Source organism: Amblyomma mixtum, chromosome 1 (genome assembly GCF_055824585.1).
Source record: "Amblyomma mixtum isolate Tamu chromosome 1, ASM5582458v1, whole genome shotgun sequence".
NCBI lineage: Eukaryota > Metazoa > Arthropoda > Arachnida > Ixodida > Ixodidae > Amblyomma > Amblyomma mixtum.
The window spans coordinates 98,590,259-98,617,547 of NC_143012.1; the positions used below are offsets into that span (position 1 = coordinate 98,590,259).

The 27,289-nt window shown below is 44.8% G+C and overlaps 1 protein-coding gene and 2 long non-coding RNA genes across 4 annotated transcripts; 1 reads left to right on the forward strand and 2 right to left on the reverse strand.

Annotated features, from left to right (window-relative positions):
- Nucleotides 1-841: 841 nt before the first annotated feature.
- Nucleotides 842-8,657, reverse strand: LOC149367296 (uncharacterized). The gene is made up of 3 exons (XM_089554965.1): nucleotides 5,556-8,657; nucleotides 4,682-4,883; nucleotides 842-2,825 (listed from the first exon to the last, which is right to left on the reverse strand). Exons 1-3 carry the CDS (start codon nucleotides 6,024-6,026, stop codon nucleotides 2,428-2,430), a joined length of 1,071 nt encoding a protein of 356 aa, XP_089411091.1. The 5' UTR covers nucleotides 6,027-8,657; the 3' UTR covers nucleotides 842-2,427.
- A 1,300-nt stretch (nucleotides 8,658-9,957) lies between these two features.
- Nucleotides 9,958-18,200, forward strand: LOC149367297 (uncharacterized). 2 transcript variants are annotated; one of them, XR_016284688.1, is made up of 4 exons: nucleotides 9,958-10,464; nucleotides 12,295-12,621; nucleotides 14,459-14,544; nucleotides 14,624-18,200. It is a non-coding gene; the product is annotated as an uncharacterized LOC149367297 (long non-coding RNA). The 2 variants fall into 2 exon arrangements; XR_016284682.1 differs by lacking the exon at nucleotides 14,459-14,544 and having other exon boundaries at nucleotides 9,965-10,464.
- A 2,297-nt stretch (nucleotides 18,201-20,497) lies between these two features.
- On the reverse strand, nucleotides 20,498-26,395 carry LOC149367298 (uncharacterized). Its single transcript, XR_016284695.1, has 2 exons — nucleotides 20,932-26,395; nucleotides 20,498-20,812 (listed from the first exon to the last, which is right to left on the reverse strand). It is a non-coding gene; the product is annotated as an uncharacterized LOC149367298 (long non-coding RNA).
- Nucleotides 26,396-27,289: the final 894 nt, after the last annotated feature.

Below are 27,289 nucleotides of genomic sequence, written 5' to 3' on the forward strand. Positions count from 1 at the left end.
GGCAGCATCCACCGAAACAGCATCAGGCACATCCCCGTACCATTTGTACAGTGCTGCTGCATAAGCTGTGCAGGCACCTTGTTCACAGTGGAGGTGCATATTCCACGGTAATGGTTTAACATAGATCGAAGTGCAAATATGGGTACAGAGTTTATGTTTATGTTTATAGGGTTTAACGTTCCAAAGCAACTGAGGCTATGAGAGACGCCGTAGTGAAGGGCTCCGGAAATTTCGACCACCTGGGGTTCTTTAACGTGCACTGACATCGCACAGTATGCGGGCCTCTAGAATTTCTCCTCCAAAGAAATTCCAGCCGCTGCGGCCGGGATCGAACCCGCGTCTTTTGGGTCAGCAGCCGAGCACCATAACCGCTGAGCCACCGTGGCGGCTTATGGGTAGAGTGTCCTTAGTGATGTACAGTTTGCGTAGATAGTGATGCCTCACTGATTGAGCCTGAGTCAACCGGCAGTTGTAGCAGTTATATATATATATATATCATTAGTTTTATGAAAGCCTGTTGAAGGCTTTAATCCAGTGCTATCATTTCTTGTTTTCATAGGGAGTTGTGATCATAGGAAAACTGCTGTTTTCATATCAGCCTGCCAATATGTCCAGTGGGCTTCTACCAGTATGAAACTTCATGAGGAACGGGGCTGTGAGCTTCACTTTCCCGTGTCACTCTTCACAGTGAAAAATTTATACTTTAAATGTTTCAGCGCAAGCAAGAAAAGCATTGCTCATGTTCATACAATATTCTCTTCCGAGAAAATGCTGAGAACTAGAAAAGCGGTTGCACAGCCCTACGCTGTGATAATTTCTAATGAAACAGAACTCAAAAAAGTAGAGATTTACCATTTATTATGGAACAACAGTTTTCTTAGCTGAGCAGTCATTATGTTTGAAGGTGAGAGATAGATTGTGCACTCACTAAAACTGCAAGCAAGCAAGTCAAATGTGGACTTTCTTAGGCCCTGTGTTCTGTTGGCGAGTTAAGTCAGCGTCCTAATGACAACTGCGAAGGCATGAAGGTCGAGTAGATTACATATAGCAATCGGGCAATAATTGTCAGAAATGTGGCTGTCCAGAGCTCCTAGACTGCCACACTGTACCGAGGAGATACTGTGACCAAACGGCTGCGAATCTGAAGCATGAGAAGGGACATGTGCATTGGTACAGAGTATCAGTTGTATGAATATTGGCCCAACTGACTAGGAGTGTGTTGGCTTTTTGTCACTTACTTTTGTGCAAGTTTTCACTTTGGTTGGGCTAGCACATCATCATAAATGGTGCTTATCCAAGAAACACATGACTGCTAAAGCTATGTGGCTGCTGCTCTTTCTTTGCCCTATACCAGTGTTCTTTGGTCTTCAGAACACAATACGAAGTTCTCCTACATGCTTTACTACTTTTGTCTTTCTCTGGTCAGTTACCTTTATTTACAAAACACACGCACCTACTGTAATGCCAAAACCCAGTGGCTGTGCCTAAGGGGCTGAGTAGGCATTTATAAGAATGCTTGTGTTGTGTTGTGTTGGGTTTATTGGCGCATAAGCAGCTAAGGCTATCATGCGCCAAGAACAAGGTATGGAAAAATTGGCTTGAGCAGAGTTTGAAAACAAAGTGGATAAAAACGGTGGTGTAAAAGGCCTAAAAGTTATTTTTACTAACTAGCTGATGAAAGACAAGTATTTTAAAAATGTCTGATAGCCTGATAGCAGAAACTTTATAAGAATGCCTAACCACCACCTGACACCTAACAAAGTCATCTGGTATGCATTTCTGTACCCTAACCTACAATCTGCATTCCCTTTTTCACTGCAGTGCTTTATTATGCTTGCCTTATAGATTTTTTGTATGTATGTTGTGGTATCACATCATCATCATCACATAGATATTAGGTCACGTTTAAATGTTGACAGGGCTACCAAGCACATATGAAGAGGCTCAAGGACTAGAACGTCATTTGCATGCAGGCACAGCTCTTAATGACCTTTTAGGCTCAGCATGTACACGCTCACACTTTGTTCTGAACTTTTGTATTCCGGCATACGTATTCAACAGTTAACAAAGGAAGCATTATAGGAGGCTGCTGTTATGCATATACACCCAGGCCTGCTGGCTGTCAACAGTGAGTGCTTACACTTGATTTTTTTTCTTTTCAGGTTCGCAAAGGCCACACTTGGATACATTTGGAACCATAGCAAACAGGGACTCAGCACTAGAAGAAAGGTGCCTTGACACTGAAATTTAGAAGTATGATGCTGAGAAAATGAAGAAAAAATGACGAGAAAAAGCCCGAGGAGAATGGCCAACACGGCTCTTCCAAAAGCACAACAGAAGCTCTTACAAGCTTTCACTGACAAATCTGAATGAAAAGCAATTAATATACAGTAACGGCTTCCACAAAACTCAGCAATCAGCACTGTCTCAGGCTTGCAGTCCTTCACGGTTGGTCAATGGTATCAGGTATTCTTCCAGTCCAGGTGGATCTATGTCAAAGTACATTGAAACCTGGTTGCCATAAAGGCACGTGTAGCAATTGGTAAACAGTGTTGCTACTTTAAACATCTGACCAAGTACTTCATTCTGGCGAAGATCAATAGAAGCAAAGTCCCTAGCAACTCTGCCAAGTTCCCACTCAGCCACATTCCTTACAGAGTCCATCCCTTTGTTAAACAATGCTTGACGTGGCTCCAGCTGATCACCTTCGTATGGCTTCATCAGCAGAGGCCACAGCGGGTATGCCGGACCCCCGTACAAAGCAAATTTGCCATCTGGTATCAGCTTTTCCAAGTTTTCGTACAAGCCAGTGTCCCTGAGAATTCCTAGAAAAAAAAATGAGAATAAAAACACAAGAAGCATGAGTTCTGCCCTCCTCTCTGCTACCACACTATGAGAACATAGGATAACTGTGCAAAATAGACGGGACAAGAGAGAAGAAGAACCACACGGGACAAACGCTGCGTTTGTCCCGTGTGGTTCTTCTTGTCCCGTGTGGTTCTTCTTCTCTCTTGTCCCGTCCTTTTTGCGCAGTTATTCTTTGTTCTCATAATGTCGTGCCAACGAGCCTCTCACCGCACTCTTCTAGATTGCTACCACACAGCTTGTGCAAACAGTTCAAATGCTGATACAAGAGATCTACACCCCAAGAAGAGAATCCACAAGTCCACATGCAGTAAAACACAAGTATCCTTTCACAAAGAGTGGCATTTTCTTAATATTCCTGCTTAGTTCATGGTAGAGAAACGGACAGCAAAATTTCCTCGGTTCTGTCTGTATGAAGAGGAATGTGCATGAAAATTTCTGCGACATCTCATTTACCAGGTCACTTCTCGAACTCCTGAGTGCACTAACCCAAGGCAACTCCAAAAGCTTATTGCTTGAAATGTGCCCTTTTAACAACTGCAAACTGTATGTTTGATCATTTTCAAATCGAGTTTACAGAGTTCTGAATGCATTATACTGCTTCTGCTGCTGACGCTTGGTATTGATGGAACACCCTGGTGTGCTCCTTTGCTTGTGCACGCAGAAAAAAGCAGCTAAAAGTGGAGGTTCTCATGCCATGGCATGGTACAGACATTGCGCCGATACATTTTCTCATGCGGCTGCCAGCAATATGGGCATTTGATTCGCTCCTCACCATGGCAACTCTGATGCAGTGCCGTGAGGTAAACAATGCACCAAAACATTCTCGTAGCTTTCATGCCTCTAAGTTGGACTTGACACATTCATCTCCTTGCGCAGATTCTCATGTTCTGCTCTAGGGTAGAGAGCGACCTGACACATTTTTGTTTGACAACCAGAAATGTTCACTTTTTCACAGGCTGCTGTTTGATGTATTTGTGCTGCTATGCCCTCGATCGAAAATGTGTGGATGCAATCTTTCAATTGGCTAACACAAATGGGAACTAGAGACGAGTTTTATGTTTGGTCATGGGACAGGCTACACTTTTGAACACTTGTGTTGCCACCTGCAATGCCCTTTTATGTGTTGCTCTTTCGATGTGGATCACAGAACCAGCAATGAACTGAAACTGTCCACTGTGTTTGTCTATTTATGCCTACATTATGGGCTAGATTTGCACTTCCTCACAGCTCTTTTGAAGTAGTGACATCAAAGAGAGCCCAAATAGATTCTCTGGCAATTTTCCCACAATGTTTTTATAGCCAACATCATTGAATGAAAAAGCAGCTTGAATTATCTACACTTCTGTTAACTTGTGTAGAACACACAGTCATAGTTAGCATCTACTAACAGTAGAAAAGCATTATATGATCTGCTTTTCTCAACTGGCACAAAGAATTAGTGCACTCAAAAAGTGTAGTTTGTCGGTGAAGTCAGCTTTAGAGCACAAAGCTGGGCTTGTTGGTTGCAGTTCATATACCAGAGGCATTTTCCAGCAGTAAAGCGACGTTCACAGTCAGACACAGACAAAACAAAGGCCCAGCAGAGCTTTTCGTCTCGTCCGTAACTTTCTGTCCTCTACCGCCGGGAAAAGCCACCTATGCAAACATGAGAAGTTAGGCTAGTTACGACGTATTCACAGTTAACGAGTGCAAAAAAAGACGAAAACAGTGGAGAAGATGACAACGTGCCAGTGTTCTTTTGTCTTCCTCTCTGCCATCTTCGTCATTTTTGCGTTAACCAAGAATACCTACCGATGCTAGAGAGGACACTTGCCTCCGTCACGGCGTCGAGCGCTGAAGGGACCGTCAAGTCGGCAGACGATGCCGTTAGCACACATTACAGCTTGATACTTCTGCACCTGATGCTGCTCCGACAAACGCCCTTGCTGCCCCGTCGGCGGCTGCTGGATTCTTCGTGCAGTAGCGTCGACAAAGCCCCAGCAGTTTTTCAGCGGGGCACCCCTCGCATGCACAGCCTATAATGCAAATACAGTTAGTGCTAGTGGCGACTGTCTGAAGGTCAGAAACATCAGCTCTTTCCTCGTTGGCGTTGCATAGCCCTCCTCGCAGCACCGCCCCTCCTCCTCCACTCTAAGGGTGTGTTCGTATTTTCCTGTTTTCAATTGTTTACTGGATGTTTCTATTGCACTTATCTGTGCGCCTTGTTTGAATTATTCGTAGCGGCAACTTGGATTTCTTATGATGTTTGCACTCCTTACTTTGCAGCAGAGGGAAATAAATTTGTGTGCAGTCCACTACTGCTTGCCACAGTCCTAGAAGGAATGCATCCAGCTCTCAAAAAGTCTACAGAGAGAATAGTGATGCTGCATCTAGTTTGTTTCATTCCCGCTGCATTTGCTCAAAGCATAAATTAACTTCCTGCCTTTTCCCTCGAATGCCAAATACAACACTTATCCGCAATTCCTGAACGTGGTAACGTTTTCGCGGTATCAGTGCAAGTTAAACGCGGGAAAACCCATATCGCCGCTACGAATAATTCAAACAAGGTGCACAGATCAGTGCAATAGAAACATCCAGTAAACAAACGAAAAGCGGAAAATACGAGGAACACACTCTTAGAGGAGGAGGGGCAGCGCTGCGAGGAGGGTTATGCAACGCCAACGAGGAAAGAGCCGAAACATCCTTACCGCAGAAAACTGCTCCAGGCTCGCCGCATTCAGCCACTTGTGGTTCGTCAGATCAGCCAGAAGGTGGCCAAAGTGCTGCTCCACGTGCGCCATGACTTTTGCCACGACACTCGTAATGACGGAGGTGGGACGTCCGAATATGTGCTCCAGGTCGCACAATCGGTTCGGGAACGCGAGGCGACGCACAGTCATACAAAGGGCATCGTCACCCGAGACGATCACTCTTCCGGCACTCGTCACTTCGCGTGGAATTTTCAAGGCGTCAGCGAGGTCTCTGAGGTCCATCTTCTCGAATTTGAACCGTTCTCTGAACTTCCGGTCACTTGCGCTGGTCACGTCTGAATCTCCTTGTTCGGACTCCCCATCATCCGCGTCCGCACGTAAAAGATTGAAAAGATACAGGTCCTCAATCTCCCTCCAGCTTAGAGAGGCAAGGAGCAACGGGTTGTTCAGCACGCTGTACTCAGACATTTTAATCGACTGAAATCAGCAAAGGAATGAAGAACAAAAGAGTAAACCTGACCACATGGTTTGAACCACCCAAATCACTTCAGCGTGCGTTGCTGTCGCTGTCATTCGCGCCAATCGCGCGTCAAGCCCAACGTTACTAGACTAGACGTCGCGAAACGCCGCCAAGATTGATGGCACTTGCCATCAAAACAAGGCTAAAATTTTTTTTTATTCACTGCATCTATGAATATGAAACACAAATTCTGCTCAATAGGTTTTAAAAGTCAATGATTAAATATGCCCAAAAATATTTAGTTTTGCGCACACCAAAATTGCAGTCGCCATCATCATCATCAATTGTATGCCGCAGGTCGCGAAATTTGATGGTTTGGTTGGTTGGACTACAGCATGGAGGAAGGAAAGAACTAAGTTTTCCTTCCTCCATGGACTACAGGTTTCTGTAGTTCCCAACAAACACAAAACCTCCTCAAAATCTCCCAAAAATGACCCATCGGGACATCTGGAATCTCCCCAGGAGGTGCTCATTTTTCCCGAACACATCTAAAAAACGTCCTCACAACTAGCAATGTCCAAAAAGTTGTGCGTCCCATGGAAAGCCCCAAAAGGTTAATGCTCGATTTCTCGGCTCTGGTTCAATATAAATTATTCCTCATTTTTCGTGCAGCCTGCAGGCATCCAAGCGCACATATGTTCCAAATTTCAGGTGCATACTTACGTTACAGGTGGTGTAATCCACCTTTCCACTCGTCTGAATGCGTGCTGGCTCGGCCGTTCTGCACTTATCCGTTTACGTGAAATATCCTAGCATTTTGCACACAAAGGAAATATGAACTCAAAAAGTCACCCGATTTGGCTCATATAAGAGCAAATAGCAGCGCCATACAGAAGTAATTTCAGTTTACTAGGTGTGCTCTTAGCACGAATTGCATCCTGTCGTCCATGCCGGCGACCGCACCATACACCACCACAATCAAAATGCATTCATGTTTCAGTCAAAGAAAAACAATACAGACCGAATTGAAAGTCCGTGCCGAAAAACTTACGTTCAACGGCGCAAATCTGAATGAATACAAACAGCAGACGCAAACGTATGCACCATTTAATACACAGTGTACATAACACTACGGCGCCATGCATATGATGGCCACTTTTTTCTCCAGCCCTGAGAAATCTGCAATATGAAGCAAGTAAAACAGAATACAGGCTGAAAGCTGATGCACCTTAAACGAGCATTCTAAGGGCTTCAAAAGCAGATATGCACATGCAGAAGCAAACTTCGGTGACAAAAGAAATGACGAGATGGGCGTACGCTGCAGACACGCAGTTTCAGGTCACGGATTTTCTTCAAGTTGAAACCCCCCTCACGCTTAGAGACTCGGAGCAAGCTTCAGCGACGTGTTATCAAAACAGAAAAAAAATATTAGTTCTACTAGGCGAAAATAAAACAAAATGCGAAAAGGGCCTGCAGTATTTTTAAATAAATAAACTAAATAAATAATTAAAATAAACCAACATACCTTGACGACGTTGCCTATGGAAACCCAGGGATGAAATACAAGGCTGCAACAGCTGAAACCATAAATTAAACGCAGGCTTCTGTCCTGCGCCTTCTCACAGCACAGCGAGCGCTCAAACTACGCGTTACACCCTCGTAACGATCCTAGGAGTTTTATTTTCTTGTGACTAAGTGTGGGGATAAGACTGCTTGGAGCCAGGCGGGAAGGTGAACGTGCTCAGGTACGTGCGGTGGCGCGCTGCATCCATGGTGCGGCAGACCGCGCATGCGGCACAGTCCAGCGTGGGAGTCGAGATCAAGGCACGATTAATCCAGTGGGAGAGAGTCAATATAACCACGCGAACACTGCACAAACTATACCGCTGCGGCAGGATGGCTGCGCGGTGGCGAAGTTGGTAGAGCAGGCTAATCCATGGGCACTCGCAGAAAGAGAGTGGTGGGTCTCGGAAGGTCCTTCCCGCCTCAGACCGTAGTAGACGGCCACGCTGCCACCACCAACGTGCTGCAGTCGTCGGAGGCGCTGAGGAATGCAGGGTGCTTGCGAGGAGTCACCTATTGCCACGAACTCCGCTGCCACGAACGCCGCCTCGAACAGCGGCATCAGTAGGGCCGTGGAGCTGCGCAAAGGACTTGCGATGCGCAGCCGCGGCATCAGTTCCAAAAGGAATGGTGTGGGCACGCCGAGGTGCGCGGGAAAACTTCCGTGAATCCGTAGCTACGAAGTCCACGACAGCCCAGTTGGCGCAGTGACGAGAGCAAGAACTGCCGCACGCTGTGGCTTGTGCTCGAACGTCTGGGGCAGCGCGAATAAGCGTGCGCAAAATGGCGTCCATCCAGCGAGGAAGCCGGGCGAGCGACGGGAGGCCATTACCGCACTTCTGCTAGACAGCGGCGCAGCGAGGAGTGCCGATAGTCGGAGACGCCTGGAGGGACCACCACACAATTTTGAAGTTGGGCGCAAGCTGGGAAAACGCTAGAAGACGGGAAAGATGTTGACCGCCGCTGCCGGCGGCGCGATGAAAATGCAGACCGCCGCCGCCTGCCTCCAGCATGGAGCCGACGGCCCACGTGCGAGAAACGCATGCACCGAGAGAGATGCGGGGTTAACCGCTTCCTTCGGCTGTTCGAATGAAACTGCCGTCAGGGCTGTGGCATGTTGCAAGTTGCGCGTCCGCGCCGAGGGTGGCGCCCCGGTCGAAACGATTGCAGCGATCCTGGTATCGGCGGTAAACGAGGCTGCAGTTAAGCCTAATAAAAATGAAATTTTTCGACCACTATCAATAATAAAAACATGCTTATGAACTAAATTATAACCAGCCATAGGTATTAAAAATAAGACATCAAAGAAATTAGTTGCGAAGATGACGACGCGGGTAACGCGGCAGCAGACGACAAGCAGACGACGCACGGTCAGCCGCGCAAGCGAAAACGGCGACGTCGGCGACATTCGCACTGCAGCAGCGTCATTGGCGTCATGTCGAGTCACACAGTGAGCTTTTCTTGGAGTCTTTATACTAAGAACTAGCACTGCAGCATATTATGTTGTCCCTAGCCCAACGCACTGTGATTTCTTCTACACGAGTCAAAGGTTGAAAATTTTCTCTGCCTTTCTCTGCGTGTGTTTATTCATAGCCACAGACTGATGCGTTTCAATACAGGTCAGATGTTTTACTTCTCTGCTATTTACCTAAATCTCTTACAAAGTCGCGTACAAACGTATATTCAGTCATGTAGCATTTTATTATGTATACTGTACCTTGATACCTTTTTTTATCCCCTATATATTCTCTGTGCGCTCATGTCTGCTAGGTTTACATAATGGCGTATTCTCTGTGCGCTCATGTCTGCTAGGTTTACATAATGGCGTTTTTTATTTTGATTTTTAGGATGCCTGTTACTGATACTGCAATGTCACTCATACTTAAAATCACTTTTTGGACATCGATTGTCACTGCTGATGTTCTTTTAATAAATTGTTCTTTGTACAAAAACCATTTACGCTTTTCGTTCTCGATCGAGCGCAGCTGCTAAGCAGTCGCGCCGCTCGCCACCATACACCATGCTACATTAACAGACACATCGAAATACAAAAGCGAGTGAGCAGATTCCGTAAGTACTTAGGAAATCAAGCGTGAATGCAGCGCGGGATCAGTTAATCACCATTATTTACAAAGCTTGGATCGAGCTAGCGGCCGCCAGCACCAGGAACGCGCGGGTACAGTGCACTGTAGCGCGAGCAACCGGCCACAACCAGCCGCCTAAACGCGCGCCGCCATATTGGATTTTTGATGCGTTTACCGCCTCTCCCAGGTGCCGCCACCATCGCCTTCTAAAAAAAACGTCCGGAGGGCGTATTCAGAGGAAGGTGATCCTCGTTGCGATTGGCCAACCGAGAACAGACGTCACTGCTCTACTCTACGTCACTTTGTGGGGACTTTTGGGGAACACTGCGCTTCAACCGACAGGGAAAATCTCAACTCTTCGTGAAAATCCTTGCTCACTATCCCGAGGTATCCCAAGGTGCATTTCTTGCTCGCTTGTTTATTTTTTTGCCTTGAGCATGGAGACGGACATGTGCGATGGCGTTGCTTCAGCGGTTTGCGACAAGGCGTTCTTCAATACTAGTAATTTAAAAACACCCATCAAGGATATTCATGGGGAAGGACGCAGTTGTTGCTGCGACGCGTCTTTTCTTTTTCTCTTTCCTCTGATCTCTCCTCTATCTGCACGCGGCAGCGGTGGTGGCTCGGCGCCAGCCAGTAGGCAGGCCCATCCTTCTCCCAGTCCCAACAACATGTAGTAAGGCACGGCCGTTCTTGTGCGACTTACGTCCGAAGCATTTTGTCGCCCTTCGTGACCTGCGACGGCACCACAACTTCGAGGAAGAGGTGGAGAATCTAGTCTTCGACTCTAATAATAAAGGTAAGAAACGAAGTCTATAACTGTTGCATGCACGCACGCAGTGATCAAAGCAATAGACCAAAGCGGGATGCAGTCGCGCGCTTAGATTACCGATTGAAAAGTTGCAGTTTATTGACTTTTCGAGTGCGCGCATTTTAAGTTTGTAAACACAAAGCGCGTTCTTTTTTTTTATTTACGGGCTTACACTCACCTGGGGAAACTTGCACGTGGTTTTGTGCACGAAAACTTAGCGATGACATGCACGTTTTTAAAGGAACCATGAAGATTTCAATGGGCTTAGTCTAGTGCGACAGATCTGCAGAGGTAGCCTTTGCGGGCATTCGAGTGAAATGTGCAACGTAAGGTACTATAACCTTTGAAAGCCATGACTTGTCATAGTCATTTTGCACTTATTTGTAATGTAAGGTATAGTTTGTACAAAGTTTAGGTAGTCATAGTTTTGACTCCTAGTAATTCTGAAGTGTAGCATGACTCAACACTTTACTAGTAACATAAGGTGTGCAGAGTTTGTACAAAGTTGCGTAGTCATGCCTTGCACTCATGACTCATCATTCTGCTACATAGCATGACTGTGCACTTTAATGCTTTGGCATTCTCGCTGGTAAGCAGTCTTATGTGTGTCTGCAGAATTTTTTTTTGGTGTCCTAGCTCCTCCATAAGCAAAGTGACAAGCAGTGCACTCTCTTTCATATTTAAAGTGGAAAAAAACTGCAGGAAAAAAAACTGGTCCTTGGAGCAGACTCGCTGCTACAGGCCTTGCTTATGCTTTGTTGCAGGCACCTGCAATGTCTCGACAGGACACACAACATTGTCGCGGCATGCACCAGCTTAGCAGCGCTGAAGCCATGGCAATCGCAACACGCAGAAGTGTGTAGGAAGAATGCCCAGCATTGTTCTGCCTTTAGAAGTCAACAGCGCTGACCTGAATTTGTGGTCAAAGGACAGGGCCATGTAAAAGGTTGCTGTGCAGGAATGAGTTTTTGCAGGATGTAGTAAAATTGAAATACTTCCATGTAACAGTCCGTGTAATAACTTAACCTGAACTTAATAATTTTCTCCAAAAATTGTTCCCCATGCGCTAGAGCAGGAAAAAACAGTAAGCGAATGACTGATAAATTTTTAACAATAAAAAAGCTGGGAAATGCAGTTCTGCACTGCAGTTAAAAGGCTAAAAATGTGAAGCTAAATCTGTGATTGTCATGCGCACTTGGCAGAGGCAGAGCGCCAGTAGTAGTGCGAGAGTACTGCATATGTGCCCACTCCATAGCACATGCATTTTTCATTAGTGTATGTAAAAAGTACAAACTTTAATTTGGCCTTGCTTTTCAAAAAATGAAAGTAGTGTGATACACAAAAAATTGACAGAGAAGTTTTGCCGAAATTTTATAAACGTGCAAAAGCAGAATTTCATGAACGTTGCCTTGTCTTGTTACTTTACTGTTGGCTTTCTAAGGATGCCTTATGCCGTTATTCATATGCTATCATTGTGTACACGTTTTTATCAAAATGGAGCCCACCTTTGTTCACGCCTCAATTTTTAAAAATTTCATATTAGTCATGAGTTGTTGTTGTGTTGGATTTATTGGCGCATAAGCTTTAGTCATGAGTGGTCATGGACTTAACATCATATGTTGGCATCGTGTCGTAACTATGTTACAATTCTGCTATGAGGCTGTGGTTGCTATGTCGCCGTTGCTATGCTCTTGGCACAAACCCACATACATCGCAGGATCTTGCTCGGGGTTTACCGTTCGGAATTGTGCTTTCACACTAATAATTAACTAAGACTATGTGGAGTGCTTAGTTATGTTTACAATCTTTCCATTTCAGGATTTTGCGCCTGGAAAGACAGAGAAGAAAGCAAAACTTGCTGCCATTTTACAGCTTCTACAGGAAAGAAGGAATGTGCACCAAGGGTTTTTAAACGCTACCTGCACTGCCACCGTTCCGGCTCGTACGAAGAGCTTCCTATAGAACAGCGCCAAAGGCAGGAAAAGGGGCAAGGAAGCTTCAAAATCGGCAAACACTGCTTTGCTACTCTAGAGGTCATGGAGAAAGAGGGCAAGGTATATGTAGTGTTTCTAAAGAAACACTACGGACACTTCAATGAGGCCTGCCACCAAAGGCTGTCCCAGGATGATGCCAGAGTGCTTGCAGGTTAGCCACTCCTCTTGTACAAAGCATTTGTGCATGCTGTGTTGACTGTACCGGAATGTGAAAACGTTTAGAAGCTACACTCCACCAACCTTTCATAAATGGGAGACGAAAGTGCAATAGAAATGTATTTTAGGGGGAAGATATTGCTCATTAACTCAAGTGATCATTTCAATGATTTTTATTATTCTGCGATGCATCTATGGCACAAAAGAGGTGGGACAACACGAAAATGCCTATTGTAAAGTGGGAGAAGGCATGTCCCACAAAACGAGGGGGCGGAAGAAGTTATATTAAGGCACAGCTTAAGAACCCAGAGGCCAATGCCCCTCAAAGGAAGCCTGCCATCCAATGGCGTCGACCGATTCTCATGATGTCATGGTTAATCCTAGGGGGTAGCATTGCAGGAGGGTGGCAGGTGAAAGGGGATTAGTTATGGCTTTAACTGGATTAACTGATGAAAATCAGCTGACGCCATTGACTGGGGGGTCTTCTTTAAGGGCCATCTGCCACTTCGTTCTCGAGTTGTATCTGACTGTAGTGCAATTCACTTGAGCCTACTTGGTCGCATCGAAGGGTGAAAAACAATTGATCCACGGCACATCGCATGCACAGCACAGTCTGTACGAACTTCATGCCGTTTAGTTTAGAAATGCTTTGTGGAAGGGGTCCAGTCTTTCGAACTGAACATAATTAGGAATGTCATCTAGCACTGAACTACTCCAATGTCTGTTCTTTTGTTTTTCTGCTGGTTTCATTGACTCTCCTAGGTCTGTCGCTCAATTGGCTGACGTTGAAACTTCATCCGTAAGAAGTCGGCTTGAGCTCCATGAAACGTGTCTTGAATGACTGACAGTTGCACTTGATGCTAGCCTCTTTTTTTTGGCTGCCTGTCAAAAGCGTAGGCATTTTGTTGCTGATCAATGCAACGCCACCAGTCTAATGGTTGTATAAGGGCCATGTTTTTTCTCATAAGATAGATCGTCTGCAGTGAACTTTCATTAATTAGAATTATTTGGCTGTTTTGGCACTTCATCAGTAATGCTCACAGGAACGGCTGTGGTTTGAGTGTTCAGCTACTAAGCTGGAGTACCCGGGTTAGAACCCGGCTGCGGCAGCTGAGTTTCGATGGAGGCAAGAGGTGCCCACGTGTTGCGCAGTGTCAGTGCCCAAAGATCCCCAGGTGGTCGAAATTATTACGGAGCCCTCCACTACAGCACCTCTTTCTCTCTTGCTTCTTTCACTCCTTCTTTCCTTCATGGCATGGTTGAGGCAGTTACTGCACCACTTCCTTTCCTGAAAAACCACTAATATAAAACACAAGCCTGCACAAGAGTTGAAATCGCAAAAAAAAAAAAAACGAACAAGCAGCATTTATATTTCAGTTTATGTATGACTGGCATGCCCTCCAATTGTCTCTGACTTAGCAGCAGTCATTTAGGTGTTGAAACTGAAACAGCATGAGAAAAATATTCACTTAGAAATTACTCACCTGGCGTAAGTGAATTCTACATTGTGACTCGTGTACACTATTGTCTTGTGCAAAAGTCCAAAGAAACAAAGATCGCTTTCAAAAATTTGGTGTCCCTACTCCTTTAACGGTTGCTGTCAGGCGAATTGGTGCATTTTTTGAATATGCAGAATGAAATGGGATAGGATGAGAAGCACACGTCCTTATTCTTTTCTTGTCCACATTTTCAGTGCTGTTATATTCTGCATTTATAACACGCTGTATATAACTTCCCTGTTTTGCATTGCAGTATGCAAGTTTAAACACTCAAGCTCATAAAAATAAAGTCCATCTGGCTTTGAAACAACCATTTTGTCGTGTGCTTTGCAGTGCCACAAAAGTGAAATGAAAGTAAGATGAACTGTGTGTCACCTGTGAAAAGGAACAAAGTGCAAGACGAAGGAATCCGACCAGAAGTATTTGTCACTTTATTACATGGCTGTAGGCAGATGAACCACCAGAGATGTTAACAGTTTTTTTCTGTACCATTTTCAGGCCGGTTAGCAGAAGGAGTGCCAGAAAAAACCATTGTGCACAACATCCGAGCAGGTACAAGTGGATCAAGCCCACGGATGCAACTTGTGACCACTAAGGACCTCCGTAACATTGCAGATAAGTTTAGGATTGGCAAAACAGAGCAGAGAGATGCAGACAATTTTAAGAGTGTTGAATTATGGGTCGAAGAAAGGAGGGAAGAAAATGAGTCGCCACTGTTGTATTACAGGAAGAAGGGTGACCCCAACAGTCATGATGGTGACTTTGAGCGAGCATTAATGACGTTCCCACAACGAGAGCTCCTTTATGAATTGGGGGCAGCGAAACTGTGCATTGACTCCACCCATGACATAAATAAGTACTAATTCCAACTGACAACCCTGCTTACAATTTCTCAAGATGCCTTTGGTATCCCGTGTGCCTACTTGATTTCAAAAAGGGTGAACACGGGCACTGTGGTGAGGTTTTTCGAGGCCATCAAAGAAAAAACACAATACCATGTCAGGCATTTATGTCTGATGATGCCCCTGTTTATGGCAGTGCAAGGGAGCAGGTGATGGGTCCCTTGAGGAGTCGACTGCTTTGCAGCTGGCAGGTGCTACACAACTGGAGCACGCACCTGAATACAGTCACAAACAAGGACTGCAGGAGTACAACAAGGGACATGCTGCACACTCTGATGAAGTGGACAGATGAGACTGACTCTCAACAGTTGCTCCCTGCACTTCTTGGTATCCACTCCAAAGAGCATCAGCTTAATTGCCTTTGGCTTCGTCAGAAATTTTGAGAAAACATACGCAATGAGGGCATGTCAGTGGGCTTACTGCTATAGGCAGTACATTGGATTAACAAAAAATAATCACTTGGAGTCAATGCACAAGGCACTGAAGTACTCTCACTTTGGTGGCTAGGTAAATGGGTGATTGAATACATTAATCAAAGTACTCTTCAATTTCACATCCGAAAAACTTTACAACAGGTGTCAAAGGAGGAGCAGACCACCGCAAATCGGCCCTATTTAGGAAGCGTAAAGTGGGGATTGAGCTTTCTAAGTCCAGTACTGAGAGAGTGGGAGATGGCCAGTGGCATGTAAAGTCACAAAGTTTGGTGAACTTCAAGCACACAGTGGAAAGAACTAGCAAATCGTGCAGTGGCTGCGAGCTTCATAGTGAGCAGTGCGAGGCTTGCCACAACATGTACGTGTTGACCATGCAACGCATGTGCACATGTGCAAGCACATGCATGCTGTTGCTATAATGGAGTTACACTCGTGCCAGATGCACAGCAGCCAGAAAGTAGCATCTGACTGTGCTGGCGTTTGTAGGCCCTGCCAGCTGAAGATGGCAGATTTCAGGTGAGGGATTAGGATTGTGTTATGAGCTAGTTGGCAGGCTATTCTGACAAAGTGCTTTAGCATAGCAAGCTCAAGACACAGCAGGGAAGAGGAGTGCCATTTGCTAATTTTCTTGAAGCCCACATGGTCATGAGAAAGGTGCGCCATCATATCCCATATCAAGCAGCACCATTGAGGGTGCACTACAGGCCTCTGGTATTTCTTTTCTAGTCATTCCTTTTTCCCGAAACTTTCCTCCTAGGAATGGAGAACTCATCCCGCCACGGCGCCTCAGTGGCTCTGGCATTCTTAGACTGCTTACCCGAAGGCTGTGGGTTTGATCCGGCCATGGCGGCCACATTTCAGTGGAGGCAAAATACAAAGATGGCCATGTGCTGTGCAAAGTCAGCGTGCATTAAAGGGCCCCAGGTGGTGTAAATTAATCCAGAGACCTCCATTATGGTGTCCCTCATAGCCCATGTGTCGCTCCCGAATGTTAAACCCGACAATTAAGAAATTGAGATATTTCAGGCCCCTCATTCCCTACTCAGAATCTGCTTGTGTGAGTACGCCCTCTCTGGCACTGCTCAACAGAGAACTTCCGACAATTGGCAAACATTTTTCATCTTTGGGAAATTAGTGCACTCATTTTCTTGTTCATACCTGCCTTGCATTCACTATAATTTTATTTCTTCGTCATCCCTGCTTGATTTCATTTTGTCTGCATGTGATGCACTCAGAGAGGCATGCGCTCTTCAATAAAATTAGTATGAAGTGTCGCTCCATGCTGCATTCCTCTTTGTTGCGTCGTGCTGTTACAGTGCACCGCCCTTTTAGGACATCTTGAGAAAAACAGCGCTTGCAGACAAAGGGCCAGAACAAGAAGGACACACAAAAAAAAACAGCGCAGTTGTGTGTCCTTCTTGTTTCCTTTGTCTGCAAGCGCTGTTTTTCTCAAGATGTACCCCAACCAACTCGCCCAGCAACACACCTTGCCTTTTAGGACAGTTGACAATATGTGGTTCTACAGTTCTGCAATGCATATGAGAAAAAGTATTCTTGACAAAAGGCTAAGCCGTAGCTGTCATCTTGCACACTGAAAGCTGCAGCGCAAACTACTATTCATCTTATTTTGCAAAGAGAATACTGCTGCAACAGAAAAACAGTATTACTCATTTTTCAGAGCATTGCTGGTGCAATTTGTGACACGAACTTATATTGCCATGGTAGAAACAGCCGTGAATAGCCTTCCCTCACATGATAAAGCACTTCATAAATGAACTTGCTTGGCTCTTACACAGTGTCTCTCCACCAGCCTTCCAAGCAATGAGCCTTCTGTTGTGTGATGGGAACACTGTGCCAATTTTGTTGCCTAGAAATTCTAAAATGCCCCTATTTGTCGAGAAGGCAGCTTAGATGAAACATATAGTGCCCAGTTAATGTCATTTCCTTTTTACTCATTAATGAAAAATGCTTCAAAACCCAACTGCAATGAAATTATAATTTGGCTAGAATGCCTGTTAATGTGCTGGGTGTGTCATAAAACTAATTGCAACAAAGTTTCATACTTCTCAGAAAACTGACTTTGTTGCTACAAGTGTTTAAAAAGCTGTGTAGTAGACAACGTGGCATGTCCATATAGGCAGATACGGATACCCGAGTGCCATACGGCCTCATGTCTGGCCCATTGGGAATGAACAGATTAAGGACAGTGTAGAGTGAAAGGCTAGGGGCTAAAATGTGGCTTGGCAGTCATGGGTATGGTGCTGTGGCAAAGTTCTTAGGAATTTGTTTCAATCCTGCAGATGCTGATTTCTGTTTCCATTCCAGGTTTCTGTACACCATATTTACTTAAATAATGGATGCATTTGCATAATAAATGCTTTCCCTACATCAATCATCAAAATCTGGGGAAAGTTCAACTGACCACACCATGGTTTACACCATGTAATAAATGCACCAAACTTACCATTCTAATTTTTTCCCACAAGAAACTGCATCCATGATGCAAGTAACTGCGGTATTACAGGTTACAGAATGAAGCACTGTCAGCCGTATTATGTGGCCGCAAGACTGCCAGGCGCCATGTGAAGAGGAATGCTCCCAAGGCTCATCACATCACATTTACTCCAGTATCCAGATATGGCACCCATTTCATCCTGCACGTCACATTCACCTCGGGCTGGTGATAGCCTGCCAGCTAGATTAAGAATGTCGCAAATAAAATGTCTACCTAACTGAAAACTGCGGTTGTATATATCGGAGATTTTTATTGACTTGTGGCAGTCTACCTGGACAGGTTATGGTAATGCAAGGCAGCCCATTATGCACAGCATATGAGTGCATAGGCGCCACAACTTCGCATCTTTTCTAAGGGTTCATGTTTTGCACTATTGGGTGTGACCCGACCCATCTCTCCCCAATCCTCGCGTAATTAATAATAAAGTGCTCCTAATCCTTTTTTGACAGCCAAAATGTATTTTCCTAGGCATATTGGCAATCTGCAATTTGTATTTCTCCACAGATTTGGTACTTCTGAGAAGTTGGACGGTCATTTTTATAAATGATATATTTTTAATAAGCTAGCAGATACTATTCTTGATTTAAACATTTGCAGGCATATATACGCTGCCATTGTTTGCCTTGATAAATACCGTGTCCATTGTGTAATCACAGTACAAACACGTTAATTGATTCTAAAGGATGTTAATGCTGCTTAATTACGCCGTACAAGCCCAGCTGTGGCTTTGGAAAGCTGCCCTTCCTTGGACTCTGACATTAAATACAACTTGTACGTGGGAAAGACTAATCTTACTGTGAGTGTAACGACAAAATTAAACAAATTCCATTAGACGCTGGTATGATCCCGGCTGCGGCAGTTGTATTCCGATGGTGACACACTACAGGCCCAGATGCTGTGCGATGTCGGAGCACGTTAAGGGCCACTGTTGGTCGAAATTACTGGATCCCTCCACTGTGGCGCCCCTCATAGCCTGAGTCGCTTTGGGACGTTAAACCCCATAAGCCAAAGTTAGCATTATGTTCCTGCCGGACCGAGCAGCCACTGACAGGGTAAGACTGTACGAATGGGTACCATCAATCACTACGTGACACCCCCACTCCACTCACCCGATGAAATCCCATCCATCAGTGACACATCCACTCTCTCCACCCTTCGACTCAGATTTTCAACCGCTTGCCAACCGCCTCCTCCCGCCCTCTCTTCTTCCCTCTTCCCTGCAATTTCGTGAAGGTAGATTTCACTCCCTCCACTCTGTCACCTGAGGCTTCAGACCGACGGATTATTCCAACATAGGGGGTTCTGATACTGATGCACTAAAATGATATTTTTGAAAGGCAGCTACAGTTTGTTACATGTTAAGGAGAAGGGTACTCGCTGCACCATGCAAAATGCGAGATCATTCCCTGGTGTGCACACACTGCATCACAAGGAAGTGCATTTGGCACCTAAATTTAAATGTGCAGTATAGCGAGCAGTTAGCACCAGGTGCTGTACACAGACACGAGCACAAAATGAACACGCTTATTACCAGGCCCTCTCTGTGCACTCTCCCTATACATAGTGCGAAGACTGCTTTTGAAGCTAAGGTTGGCCACATTACAAAGAAATAAAGACAGCATGAACATGAGAACCGGACACGCAGCACTGACAGAAATCTCGATAGTCGGTGCTGTGTGTCTGGTTCCCGTGTCGTCCCTTTCTGTTCGGCGACCAACCTTAACTAGAACAAACAACTTGCCCGAACCCTTGCTTTTGAAGCATTGCACATTGCATGCAGTAAGTAGCACACAGTACAATGCACAGACTGAGCCATGTGTGTTATTGTATCAGCAGTAAACCACGTGCAAAAAAAAAAAACGACAGCCAATAACTACAGTCGGTAAACCGAAATTTGAGTGCAGCTCTTCACATGTTTTAGTTTTGCAGTATGCTGAAGTAAAGAATTCCAGAGAGCCACCTGCCCCGGCGAGAGGCAGTGATAGGTGACATTTCGTCCTGAGCACTTGGCTATCACATACTTTGTACACAAGTTCTGTCCCGCCTCATACGAACACCAAAACACTTTCTTGAATGTCTTTTTCAATGAAGGCAAATACACTGGCTTACACAAACATCGAAATTACTTGCTATTACATCTTAATAAAGTGTTCAGTGTCACACTATTACGATGCTATATATCAATTTATGCATGCCAGCACATTATCTCTCGCTGACAAAGATCTGACAAATCTTGCTTTTTGACAGTATGTGGGCACAGAGTCATTGATTGCACAGACCAAATATGACTATACCAGCAGAACGAGAACTCGGAGGATTACCTTAGAACTCATGTGCCTTTGAAAACATGCAGTGAACATGGAAACAATTTTATGTTCGCCGCCCAGCGTATGCACATGCGTTCAGTGCACTCTCTGCGCCATGAAGGACGACTCGGTCCCAAGAGCAGAAGTACACACTGCCAGTGCATTCCAGAACACTCAATTCAGATAGGTACAACATGAGACGTAAGCAACGTATCTAGCGTTCGCACCGTGCAGCTTTATTGCAGCTTTATTGCTTCGCTCTGTCCCGAGCATTTTTCAGTCCACTGAGGTGGTTGCGAGCCACAAGTGGGTTAGTCTTGCGATTATTCTGCCGGCAATTGATTCTCTCTGTGATCTAGCAGATCTACGCCACCTCGCACCCACAACAGTCGTCAACTGGTACTGTCGCCATTTGGTGTCCAGATCAGTGTCTTGAAGGATCGAAGGCGGGCTGGAAACGACATGCTGCAATGTTCTCCAACCCTTGCATCATGAGAAAGTCAATGCGACGACATATCACAGCCCACGCACTGCATCGTGATGATTATAACAAGAGTTATATGCACAGATATTTTCCAGAATGAGCTGCAAACACCCAGATCAGGGACGCCAGTACTGGACGGCGCGGGCTTGCGTCCTGCTCACTCACCTTTAGGGACGCATGGGCGGTAAACACGCATTCCATAGGCGGTCTACTGGTCACAAACAAAAAAGGGGCAAATTTAAAGAACTACACACGCCACAAAGACGAGACACCGACGAATACTTCACTCGCAACAGCCGCCGACCGCGATTCAAACGTACGTAAACAACCGCCATGTTGTTTTTTTTCTTCTTTGCTGACTGACTGTAGGGGGCGCTGTAAGAGCGCTAGCATCATCATCATCGCGCGCTCCCTCAAAGAAAATTAAATACAAATAGCCGACACCAGCAATAAACTAGAAAAAAAAGCATTAAACGTTAAAAATTGCAACATAAATAAGAAAGTCATTTATGCAGTTGACGAAAATCAACACACTCATTCAAAGGAAACGCCAATAAAATTGATTCATACAAATAAAACAAAAATATAAATATGCATGTTTTCTTTTCCTTGGTTTTGACTAAAGCTAGGACGTGCGACTATTTTTTGGAGTTTTCTAAATCGGGTCGCCCAGTGCGACCATAAGAAAATTAAGGCAAGAAAACTGAAAATGTAACAGGGGCACTTAAGGGTCAACATTGCATCGTCAACAATATGCACGCTTTCTCTCTTGCTGCTCATCCCAAGCTTGAATGCATGTCAATTTGCTGTTTCAAAGCAGAACGGTCTTCTATCATTGTAGCGGATTGAACCGAACCAAATGTACTGTCATGAACAAAGCGGTCACATAACTTTCACTTATGCAGCTCAAACTCACATTATTTATTATTTGAGTTTAGTTTTAATGACATGAAAGAACCACAAGTACCATTATAAATGGTATTTTTCATCAGAGAACTTCGGATGGACTAGAAGCCTTACTCCCAACAGTGTACACTAAAGCCATTCACACAATTCATGTTGGCAGCAATGTTGAAACTGTGTGCGTCCACCTTACTTGAAACTGCAACGGATGCAAGACAGACAAAATTTTACCATTCAAAATCATAATGTGCCGAGATATTGCTGCAATCTTGAACGTAACCACGCTTGCCATTACAATCAAAATGACTCAACAGCACATGCAAACATGACAATCTTTTTTTCACAGACATTTTGACACTACATTTAGTTCACTATTTATGCAACTTCCGTTTATTTGCACGATGGACACGAATATTCACATGCACGCCAGTCTTAGCATGAGTGCCATGCATACGTAATTGTCGATATGCACCCCGTCACACATTGTGCATTTACACATAAAAATACTCATGAAAACTCAACAAGTGCTCAGCAATTACTGCAGCTTAAATGGTCAAGCACACAGAACACGTCAAAGTTATGGTATGGTATAGAATATGGGGTTTAACGTCCGAAGGCAACATGGGTTATGAGGAACGCCATAGTGCAGCGCTACGGATTAATTTTGACCACATGGGGCTCTTTATCGAGCACTGATGTCACTCAGTACACAGGCGCCTAGCATTTCGCCTCCACTGATAGGCAGCTGGCGCAACTGGGATCGAACCCGTCCTTGGGAACAGCAGCGGGCACCCTAACCACTCAGCCATTGCAGCGGGGCAACGGCTGACCACATTATAAGCAACCAAAAGTCCAGGTCTCTGCTTTATGTCTTACATGTTGCCTAGGTATCGTCTACTCTTACTAAATCTGCAATCTAAAAATTAACAATAGACAACTTCCCCACTCCATCTAAATTACTATAATTGTCCCATGCCCTTCTTGGTTTGCTACACACTTAAGCTTATAATTTTCGGCTAGTTTTATCAAGGTGTCATACAAGTGTAACAGCTGCCACAGTATGAATTGTGGATTCTAAGAGAAAAAAGAACTCACAAATTTTGCACTACTTTGAACAAAAATATTCAGCCAATATATGCACAACAGGCATACACCAATAACATTTCTACCGCAAAACCGTGAACCCACCGTACCGAGGGCCAGTAATAGAAAATCACTGGCCGCCGCGGTGCCTCAGAGGTTATGGTGCTTGGCTGTTGACCCGAAAGACCTGGGTTCGATCCAGGCTGTGGCGGTCGCATTTCGATGGAGGCAAAATTCTATAGACCCCTACAAAAATTTTATTAGTCACCCCTTGTCATGCTAATATGCAGGTACCAATTATTTCTGTAACGTACCTCTTATCATTTCTGTAATACCCGTTACTAGGTCTTCAAGAAAATAATAAACTGAAATGTAGCAAAGAGCTGATGGTTGTCTTTTCATAGAACATTCTTCACAGCAGCTCTGCTTCTGAAAGGAGCACCTCATTCTTTGTGGACTCAACTAGTTTTCTTCTATTTTAATCACCATGAGGTCAGTTACTCCAGTAACACTCTGACTCCTGATATGCTACACTCTAGTGAGCCAGTTTCACAACTCTCATAAAAGAATGATGAACTCAAAGGTCTGCCACAAGCATGTCATGGGCTACATCTTTAATGGAGTAGAGAAACCAAATTTTTGGATGCGCATTTCTCTTTACACTGATGCACTAGGCAATGCTGTACACAAGCCACCATGTGGATTTTAACTTTGTCAGCTAAATAATTTACAATTGAATTTTTTTTCTCGTGTCATCTGGTTTCGGTTTTTAACAGCCGAATGACTGCTCTGAAGTCAGATACATGTTCAGGTCACATGAGGCATGCAAAAAGAGATATAATCGCTGCCTGTTCACTTTATGTGACTCCAACTCTTAGACAGGTTTGTGTACGAGTTGATGCAAATAACAATGAACAAAGCTGCCACAATACTGCTGTCTTTGTATGCCTCACATGACCTGAACACATCCCTGACATCACAGTCGTCGTTCGGTTGTTTAAGCTAAAGCAGTGCGAGAGAAAAAATGCAATTATAAATATATTGCCTCTTGTCGCAATCCATGCAGCTGTCTAGTCTTTCTAAAGTACTGTGCATCATTCTAACCGAAAGAAACAACTAAAATTTTGTTGTCTCTACTCCTTTAATACCTACTGGGCCTTGACAATATAAAAAGCACCTAAACATTTCAGCGAACTGAGCTGCCAACCTTCAAAAATGTATCCACAAGCTCTTTTCACATTGTGCTTTTAAATATGTTGCCTCATACTCATGATATACATATGTTCTGACTGTGCACATTACAAAAACAGTAATTCAGGAACCAGCAGACCCACCCATTCAGCAGCATGGCAAGCGAAGAATGAAAATTAGAATGCAGCTAGAAAGAAAAGGCACACAGCTTTTTCAGACCTTCTAATTTGAATACCTCAAACTTATGTGGCCAACTGTAAATGTTTCCTTACTGAAATCTCACACTCCTTTAGACGTTTGCCATAAAGCAGAGAAAAATTTGTCAACATGCTTCCCTCTAAAAGGAACAACCAAATATAAGTAGACAAGCCATGTTTACATTTCATGCATTTTTAAGCTCTTCACTGTATGCAGAGAAGCATGTCACATGCATGGCGTGTTGATGTTTGGTTTATGCTGCTTCTTCACTTTATATTGAAAGGTCATGGCTACTCTTTTTTTTTTGTGTGTGTCCATTGCCCCACAGAGCTACCATCTATGGAGCAAGCTTATTTGCATTTAAAGGTCGCTTGCCTAGTCACTGCTGACTCCACACAAAACAGATTTTCCCCTCAAAACTGGCAACGTGCAGTAAAAGCAGGCGTGCAATTAATGTGACACCTCATACACTTCATAATGATGCAGTGGCCTACAAGGCCAAGCCAGCATGCTATTCATGTATGCACACAAATTATATTCACTTATACAATGCTAATGTCAAAAAGAAACCCTTCTAGCTACAAATGCTAGAACAAAGTTAACGCAGCGCATTACGGCATGCATGGCATCCAACGTCCCTGTACAACATACTTTTACTAATAAGGCTAAAACAGTGCACCTGCACAAGGATGAAGGAAGATGAGACAAAACGCAGCATCTTCCTTATGCAGGTGTGCTGTTTTTGCCTTATTATGTCATACCAACTTGCCCATCAGTCTGTGTTTTCACTAACTGGTGCAGCAGAAAAAACAGCTAGCTGTGAAATTTGGAATGCATTCATGGCGTCTAGAAATTGAAGCTCAGAAAATGTAACACACAGAAAGTGCAAGAAACTGATCATCCCGAGTGTTTACGTTTCTCTCTGTGTTGTGTTTTACTTACACCGCAATAACCCAACATCGTTCCCAAACAAACCCAAGGGCCACACTGGCTACGCGGATGCTGAAAGCCTAAGTCAAGCCTCCCACTTCATCACAAACCATTACAGAAATGACAGAGCAAGCAAAACAAGCTTCGGCCTTGTCTGGCTTTATTCCAATGCTGAACGTTACAAGAAATACACCAAGAACCACACGTTCTACTTAATGAGTATAAAAACACTTCACCAAATAGATAAAAGAAAAGCAGCTTTCTACATATTCAAAGGTTCGGTGGTGTGACCATACTACGACATTCGCTAAACGCCTATCAGCGAAGAAAGAGGCGTACGGATCATAGTGCATGTGGCACGATGCGTCGCGTTAAGTCTATCCGTGGGCAACGTTACGGCGTCGTACAAAGCAGCTGTGGCCTACCGTGTGCTTTGCGCAACATGGGTGTCAACGCGAAGTAATCCATTACAGCTTGGCTAGTTGGTGGGTAGACACTGCAGGCATATTAAACATTAAGACGGAAGATGTGTTGTCCTTTCAAAGGCTAGCGTGTACGTCCAGTCCGCCTTCCTTCCGCATTTTAATTTTTTTTTAGCATAGCTTGTCGCCGGTGGGCATACATGCAGGACTCCAGGAACATAGTTTATATGTACCGCAACTGCCAAATGGCTCGCAGTATCCACCATTTTTATGCATACGAGCTCATCCTATCAGTACGTACAGGTCAGAATCAGTTACGCGCAACACAAGGAAACAATTTTCGGCACTCATCCAATGCTTCAAACCATTGCCTCCTTCTAGAGGAGGCAATGTTCAAACACGAGATACAATACCGAAAGGTGCCGAAGAGAACTGAAGTGACCTCAAATTCAGTCAAGCACCGCCTTGCAAAACGTCTCTAGGGGCTTCCGATATCATACCACGGCTGGAACAGGTCGCACTGCAAACTTGCATAATAAAGACAACACTAGGGCACTGGGGTACAAGTCCGGACGTTAGCGCGGTCAATATTACTCGCCATTGCACCAACCTTTGATGACTTTCACGGCTACTCCACGCGTCAATGCACAGCGCGGTGAACAGCCATCGCAGCCATGTCAACAAACCACCGTGGCGTTGGCGATGACAGCGATGGTCACCGTGGCAACCGTGGAGACGCCAGCGACCTAGAAACTATGGCTAGGGACGTTTCAAAATTTTGCGACGCCATTTTTACCTAATTTTGCAACAAAAAGTACCCAGAAATGTACCTAAACAAACGCCATTTTGTTATGACGTCATTAAAAGTCACGTGACATGAGGATCGTCTTCCTCCATTTAGCCTTACGCAAAAACGTCCCCATTGGCTCTATGAGAGTGTCACTCCCTTGCTGCCGTTTCATCTCTCAAAACGACGAGTGCAAGAGCAAAACCTTCTCTCCCCGCAGCTTGTGGCGCGAAGGAGAGAGAAAAGAGAGCGCGAGCAGTCGATTTTTATTTCTTGTTGAAAATCATTGGTCCCAAAACGTTATGCCCAGTTACATTTCTGGGACGAAAATGCATTAACTCGCTTTTGTTGCTGCTTAACACTCCAGAAAAAACGTTTCTAGACCTTTAGTGGGAGCACTGCCTTTTTGCTTGTGTTTCTATGTCGTGCCTCTATGGTCTGGAAACGTTTGATAAACGTTGTACTGGGACTGGGACATTCCATCCTTTTTTGGAGTTTCTGAGGAGGTTTTGTGTTTGTTGGGTTGGACCAACCAAGCGAAATTTGAATTTGCGGAAAAACAATGACAGCCTTGGCGGCATGGAGTTAAATATATTTAGCATGTAAAAACATATCATTTCCAGATTTTGGTACTTAGTGTCATTTTAACGCTTGTGGCCATTTGACTTCCGCACCATCGCAAGCGTGGTGAAAAACCGAACCCGACGCCAGGGCTGGCTCACAGGCATTCGGCGGTGAACGCAGTCTGCTGCCGCCGAAATGCTGCCTCATTCACACCTTACTCAGAAGTGCAGACCTTAGCATACAACGAAACGCTACCCACCGCAGCAGAAGCTGCGCGACTATATTGTTACTAGTCTTCCAGCTGCGACGCTGCCCCTCCCCGGACGCCTGCGTGCGGACCCGGAGGGGCACGGGTTTTCTTCTTCTGGCGGAAATAGTTTCTTCATCATCATCACACTGCCCCACCGCGTTTCGATTGAGGCGAAACGCAAAAGCGCCCATGCGC